This window comes from Vipera berus (assembly GCF_964194415.1).
Source record: "Vipera berus genome assembly, chromosome: Z".
Taxonomy (NCBI): Eukaryota; Metazoa; Chordata; class Lepidosauria; order Squamata; family Viperidae; genus Vipera; species Vipera berus.
Genome location: NC_138205.1, coordinates 11,420,505 through 11,428,023, shown reverse-complemented (window position 1 = coordinate 11,428,023; position 7,519 = coordinate 11,420,505). Strand labels below are relative to the sequence as shown.

General features: G+C 41.8%; 1 protein-coding gene across 1 annotated transcript; it reads left to right on the top strand.

Annotated features, from left to right (window-relative positions):
* Positions 1–315: 315 nt before the first annotated feature.
* On the top strand, positions 316–1,278 carry LOC308678625 (olfactory receptor 4Q3-like; the record flags this gene model as incomplete). The annotated part of the gene is made up of 1 exon (XM_081345852.1): positions 316–1,278. The coding sequence occupies exon 1, from the start codon at positions 331–333 to the stop codon at positions 1,276–1,278; it is 948 nt and encodes a 315-aa protein (XP_081201978.1). The 5' UTR covers positions 316–330.
* Between the last annotated feature and the right edge of the window lie 6,241 nt (positions 1,279–7,519).

Below are 7,519 nucleotides of genomic sequence, written 5' to 3'. Positions count from 1 at the left end.
TTTAGTTTAAATTATGGATTCTTCCCTGGAGTGTGAAATTGTAATATTCAAACACTGCAGAACCGCAATACCCAGTATCTCTAGTCCACAATAAGGCCCCAGGAGTAATATAAACCAGTAATCTGGAAGGAAATGATTTGCTGCAAACTCTTGTAAAAAATGCTCATTTCAATATTTTCTCTTTGCATTACAAGACTTTAGGAGTACAGTCTACTTTTGATTCAAATAGAAAAACCACATTAGTCATTATTCCATGTTGTCATTGATTAGTATGAGAAAGTTGTAATGATAATTATTTCTTCTTTCTTCTTGCAAGGTCCTGTCACTTTCATGAATGCCTCCAGGGTCACTGAATTCATCTTACTGGGTCTTTCCAGGTCTCGGTCCACCCAGCTCCTTCTATTTGTCCTGGTGATGTTGTGCTATGCTGCCATTTTGTTTGGCAACCTTCTTATTGTATTGACTGTGCGCGTAGATCCACATCTTAAAAAATTGCCCATGTATTTTTTCTTATCCAATTTGTCCATCATTGATACATCGGTGGGTTCAGTGGTAGTCCCCAAAGTAGCAGCAGATCTGGTCACCTGTGGCAGGACCATCTCATTTGCGTGCTGCATGTCCCAACATTTTTTCCTACACTTCTTTGGGGGTACAGAGATGCTCCTCCTAACCCTCATGGCCTACGATCGCTATGTGGCCATTTGCCACCCACTGACATACACAGCCACGATGAACCGGCCACGCTGCATTAGACTGATGTGCTTCTGTTGGTTTGGAGGCCTCCTCCACTCTTCTAGCCAATTGTTCCTGGTCTTACGGCTGCCGTTCTGTGGGCCAAACGAAGTGGACAATTTCTTTTGTGATATTCCACAGGTAGTCAAACTAGCTTGCGTTGACACCCATGTCACTGAGATACTCATGGTGGCCAATAGCGGCCTGCTGTCCCTGGTTTGTTTCATCATCTTGCTGATCTCCTATGGCATCATCCTGAGCACACTTCAAGGCCGCTTCAAGGAGAGTGGAAGGAAGGCTCTGTACACCTGTAGCTCTCACCTGACCGTGGTCAGCCTTTTCTTCCTACCTTGCCTCTTTGTGTACCTTGTCCCCATCTTCAGCACCAGTCTGGACAAGGTGTCTTCCGTGTTTTATACCACAATCACTCCTTTCCTTAATCCTATGATATATTCTCTAAGAAATCGGGAAATGAAAGAGGCAATGGGCCGGGTGAGGAAGAAATTAACGTTTTCCCACTGGTCTCAGAAAGAAGCAGAAGGATGAGTAGATTTTTCGAAAACCCTTGTTCGTTTCAGATCATCCTATTTGATAGTGTAGTTCCTACCATTGTATGTGTAACGGCAGTGGTGGTGAACCTCAGCATATAAGTTCCCTGAGATAGAGCACAACCAAATATATGAGAGTCAATATTTCCTTTAGGGACATTGGAGCTCTGATTTTAGTGGAAACATGAGTGCTTTACACTTTATAGAGGTTTTAGCCAAATGTCTATGGAGATTCTCAGACATCCAGGTTATGACTTTCCCAAAGGTGCTTTTTCAGGAGGCAACCGGACTTTCTTGGTTGTTTTTTCTTTGAAGACATTTTACTTCTCATCCAAGAAGCTTCTTCAGCTCTGACCTGATGGTGGTGAATGGAAGGATTTATATTCCTTCCGGATAGCTGGTCATAGCTGAAGAAGCTTCTTGAATGAGAAGCCCTTGAATTGTTCCCTGAAAGTCTTGTGGAATTAGTCATAACAAGTTGTTTATGGATTAAAATGAAATACTGAAGGACAAAAGAGAGGAGAGAGAGATGAATGATTCTAATAAACAAGTAAAGGAATTTTTGGACCTCAAAGAACTGACTATGTTTTCTTATTTGGGAAGTAGGTTTTTTAGAGCAAGGTAACCATCAAGGCTTAACTAAAAAGGCTTGCCCTTCTAAGGAATGGATTCACAAGAACCCGGTCTCTGAGAAACACAAAGATATGGGTTTCATTTGTACAACAAGCTTATCTTGAAAGTGTGAACTATTTGAGGTTCACACCAGGCACTGATTCATAAATTTATCAGTGAAGCAAAGGATAAAACCAATGTACACAGTATGTTAATAAGAACATAAGAACACTAGCATACATGGTAATTGGATTCACACATGGAAAGTCAAAAGAAAACCTATTACATTATGGCTTAGTCCTGTGGAGATGTGAAAAACCTTTTAGATGTACATTGCTGAAATAAATTCACCTTTCCCAATGTTTCCTTGTATTGTTTTCCTTGTCCATTTATGTCCATTTTGGTGTTTGGATTTTTAAGGGAGGTTTGTACATGAAGGTTAACCTGAAGGGAGGAGTGATTATTCATTTTTGGTGAGATGGGCATCTATATAGATTAGTTAAATAAATAGATAAATTCCCTCGACACCCAAGGGATAAAAGAGGAACTAAAGAAGAATAGAGAAATAACCAACCAAATTTAGGAATCCTTGGCTTAAAAATATGTGTGAACCATCCCACAAATACAAACTAGAGAGAAAGTTCCTCTTTCAACAAGGGCCACCTAACAAACATTATGCGGTGACTGCAAGAAGACCAAGTCACCACTGAGGTTTGCCCATGCAGTTATTATAGTTTTGATAAGGGAATTCATTCCCTTTTCTTTTATCATGAATAATGGGAAAAGGAAAGACAATGGATCCCTGTCTGTTGGGAAGTGGACTTCCCTTTCTCTCTCTTGCTCAGCCAGTAAGCCAGGGTCAAATTAGGAAGGAAGGAAGGAAGGAAGGAAGGAAGGAAGGAAGGAAGGAAGGAAGGAAGGAAGGAAGGAAGGAAGGAAGGAAGGAAGGAAGGAAGGAAGTCTATATATTGGTTAGAAATTATTTGTAGTGATGATCTTCCATTTTAATTTTCCATCAGTATGGCCTGGGTTGTTCTGCAGTTTAATGATTAAAGATTCCCACAAACACAGAGAACCCAAACGGGATGTGAAGAACCTTTTAGATGTACATTGTTGAAATAAATTCACCTTTCCCAATGTTTCCTTGTATTGTTTTCCTTGTACATTTATGTCCATTTTGGTGTTTGGATTTTTAAGGGAGGTTTGTACATGAAGGTTAATCTGTCCTGGAAAAACATACTAGCTGAGCAGGGCCAACTAAGTTTCAGCTGGAAAAATTCCAATTTTGTTTACTTGAACTATAAGTTCAGTTGGTTTTGCCTTTCTTCTGAATCAAATCTTTATTTTCCTGAGTCCCTTTATCTCCATGTTCCCAATGGCAGAAAGGAGGTGTTGAAATTGTATATGCCGTTGTTAAATGAATCATAAGGTTGTTAAGTGAATCTGGCTTCTCCCATTGATGTTGCTTGTTGGAAGGCAGCTGGGAAGGTCAGAAATGGGAGTCAAATGATCCTGAGATGTACAACTGTCATAAATTCATGCCAGTTGCCAAGCACTTGAGTTTTTGATCACATGACTGTAGGGATGCTGCGACAGTCATAAGTGCAAGGACCAGTCATAGGTCACTTTTTGCAACCAATCATCCCGGTCATAGTTGTCTCAAGTGGTGTTTTTTTTCAAAAGCCAACTGGCCTGTTTTTTTTTTCCTTGAAGAAGAAGAAAAAGATGTTTCACTTCTCATCCAAGAAGCTTCAACAATTGTAATTGCTCAACAGTGTCTATGAACACGTTCATGACCGCACACTGGGAAGGATGTTCCTCTTTCAACAAGGGCCACCAATCCAGCATTAGGCAGTCAATACAGTGTGAGGGACACGGTGGCTCAGTGGGTTAGGACGCTGAGCTTGTCGATCAGAAGGTCGGCAGTTTGGTGGGTCGAATCCCGAGTGCCGCGTAACAGAGTGAGTGCCTGTTACTCGTCCCAGCTTCTGCCAACCTAGCAGTTCGAAAGCACGTAAAAATGCAAGTAGAAAAATAGGGACCACTCTAGTGGGAAGGTAACAGCGTTCCGTGTGCCTTTGGCATCTAGTCATGCCGGCCACATGACCACGGAGACGTCCTCGGACGAGCGCTGGCTCTTCGGCTTTGAAACGGAGATGAGCACCGGCCCCTAGAGTCGGAAACGACTAGCACGCATGTGCGGGGAAAACTTTACCTTTACCTTTTACAGTGTGAGCAATTGGCCTCTCAGAATGGGCCATGAAATTATTATGCTTTTGATAAAGGAAACTCCTCCCTTTAAATGGGAAAGGAAGCAAAAATATATTCCTATTGTTTTCGCAAGTCGGATAACTTTTCTCTGTCTTGCTTAGTCAGCAGGTAGATACCACATTTGTTAAAGAAGAATACTGATGGAGAAGCCTTCCAAATTTTAACCTCAGTTTCAAATTTCAAATAATGTAGTATGTATGTATGTATGTATGTATGTATGTATGTATGTACGTATGTACGACATACAGATGTAATCCTAATTTATTCCAATATCCTGCTTTCAGAAGAATGGACTTTTAATAGCCCTGACACATGTTATTCCTCCCCTTCATGGATTACTGCCTTGTCGTGGCGAAGGGGCTTGCGTAATTCAATGAAGCTATGAGCTATGCTGTGCAGGGCCACCCAAGACGGAAAGGTCATAGCAGAGAGTTCTGACAAAACGTGATCCACTGGAGAAGGAAATGGCAAACCACTCCAGTATCTTTGCCATGAAAACCCTATGGACAGTACCAAAAGGCAAAACGATATGACGCTGGAAGATGAGCCCCTCAGGTCGGAAGGCATCCAATATGCTACTGGGGAAGAGCAGAGGGCTAGTACTAGTAGCGCCAGAAAGAATGAAGCGACTGGGCCAAAGCCGAAAGGACGTTCAGCTGTGGATATGTCTGTTGGTGAAAGGAAAGTCCGATGCTGTAAAGATTTTTTCTCCATAGGAACCTGGAATGTAAGATCCATGAATCAAGGAAAGCTGGACGTGGTCAAACAAGAGATGACAAGACTAAACATCGACATCTTAGGTATCAGCGAACTAAAATGGACAGGAATGGGTGAATTTAATTCAGATGACCATCAGGTATACTACTGCGGGCAAGAATCCCTTAGAAGAAATGGAGTAGCCTTCATAGTCAATAAAAAAGTAGGAAAAGCAATACTAGGATACAATCCTCAAAATGACAGAATGATCTCAGTTCGAATCCAAGGCAAACCATTCAATATCACAGTAGTCCAAGTCTATGCCCCAACCACCGGTGCTGAAGAGGATGAAATTGATCGGTTCTATGAAGCTCTACAGCACCTTATAGAAATAACACCCAAAAATGATGTCCTTATCATCATGGGGGATTGGAATGCTAAAGTAGGAAGCCAAAAGATAACTGGAATAACAGGCAAGTTTGGCCTTGGAGTACAAAATGAAGCAGGGCACAGGCTGATAGAATTTTGTCAAGAGAATACGATGGTCATAGCAAACACTCTTTTCCAACAACCCAAGAGACGGCTTTACACATGGACATCACCAGACGGTCAACACAGAAATCAGATTGATTATATGCTCTGCAGCCAAAGATGGAGAAGCTCTATACAGTCAGTAAAAACAAGACCAGGAGCTGACTGTGGCTCAGACCATGAGCTTCTTGTTGCAAAGTTTAGGCTTAAATTAAAGAAAGTAGGGAAAAGCGCTAGGCCAGTCAGGTATGAATTAAATCATATCCCTGTTGAATATACAGTAGAGGTGACAAATAGATTTAAGGAATTAGATCTGATAGACAGAGTGCCTGAAGAACTATGGACAGAGGTTCGCAACATTGTACAAGAGGTAGCAACCAAAACCATCCCAAAGAAAAAGAAATGCAAGAAAGCAAAATGGCTGTCTGAGGAAGCTTTGCAAATAGCTGAGGAAAGGAGGGAAGCGAAAGGCAAGGGAGAAAAAGTAAGATACGCCCAATTAAATGCAGAATTCCAAAGAATAGCTAGAAGAGATAAGAATGTCTTCTTAAATGAACAATGCAAAGAAATAGAAGAAAACAATAGAATAGGGAGGACCAGAGATGTTTTCAAGATAATTGGAGAGATGAAAGGAACGTTTCATGCAAAAATGGGCATGATAAAGGACCAAAATGGCAGGGACCTAACAGAGGCAGAAGAGATTAAGAAGAGGTGGAAAAATTACACAGAAGAACTATACAAGAATGAGCTTAACGTCCCTGATAATCACAATGAGGTGGTCACTGACCTCAAGCCAGACATCCTAGAATGTGAAGTGAAGTGGGCCTTAGAAAAGCTGAGCAACTACAAAGCTAGTGGAGGTGACAGTATTCCAGCTGAGCTATTCAAAATCTTAAAAGACGATGCAGTAAAAGTGCTACACTCAATTTGCCAGCAAATTTGGAAAACTCAACAGTGGCCACAGGATTGGAAAAGATCAGTTTACATTCCAATTCCAAAGAAAGGCAGTGCCAAAGAATGTTCAAACTATCGCACCATTGCACTCATTTCTCATGCTAGTAAAGTTATGCTTAAAATTCTACAAGCTAGACTCCAGCAGTATGTGGATCGAGAACTACCAGAAGTACAGGCAGGATTTCGAAGAGGCAGAGGAACTAGAGATCAAATTGCTAACATATGCTGGATCATGGAGAAAGCTAGAGAGTTCCAGAAAAACATCTACTTCTGCTTCATTGACTATGCTAAAGCCTTTGACTGTGTGGATCATAACAAACTGTGGCAAGTCCTTAAAGAGATGGGCATACCAGACCATCTTATTTGTCTCTTGAGAAACCTATATGCGGGCCAAGAAGCAACAGTGAGAACTGGACACGGAACCACTGATTGGTTCAAAATTGGGAAAGGAGTCCGGCAAGGCTGTATACTGTCGCCTTGCCTATTTAACTTATATGCAGAGCACATCATGAGAAAGGCAGGGCTAGATGAATCAAAAGTTGGAATTAAGATTGCCGGAAGAAACATCAACAACCTAAGATATGCAGATGATACCACTCTAATGGCAGAAAGTGAAGAGGAACTAAAGAGCCTCTTGTTGCGAGTGAAGAAGGAGAGTGCAAAACTTGGGTTGAAACTAAACATTAAGAAAACCAAGATCATGGCATCCGGCCCTCTCAATTCCTGGCAAATAGATGGGGAAGAAATGGAGGTAGTGACAGATTTTATTTTCCTGGGCTCCAAGATCACTGCAGATGGGGACAGTAGCCAAGAAATTAAAAGACGCTTGCTCCTTGGGAGGAAAGCCATGTCAAATCTAAACAGCACACTAAAAAGCAGAGACATCACCCTGTCAACAAAAGTGCGTATAGTCAAGGCGATGGTCTTCCCAGTTGCAATGTATGGCAGTGAAAGCTGGACCATAAGAAAGGCTGAGCGCCAAAGAATTGAAGCCTTTGAACTATGGTGCTGGAGAAGACTCCTGCGAGTCCCTTGGACTGCAAGGTGATCAAACCGGTCAGTCCTAGAGGAGATCAACCCTGACTGCTCTTTAGAAGGCCAGATCCTGAAATTGAAACTCAAATACTTTGGCCACCTAATGAGAAGGAAGGACTCACTGGAGAAGAGCCTAATGC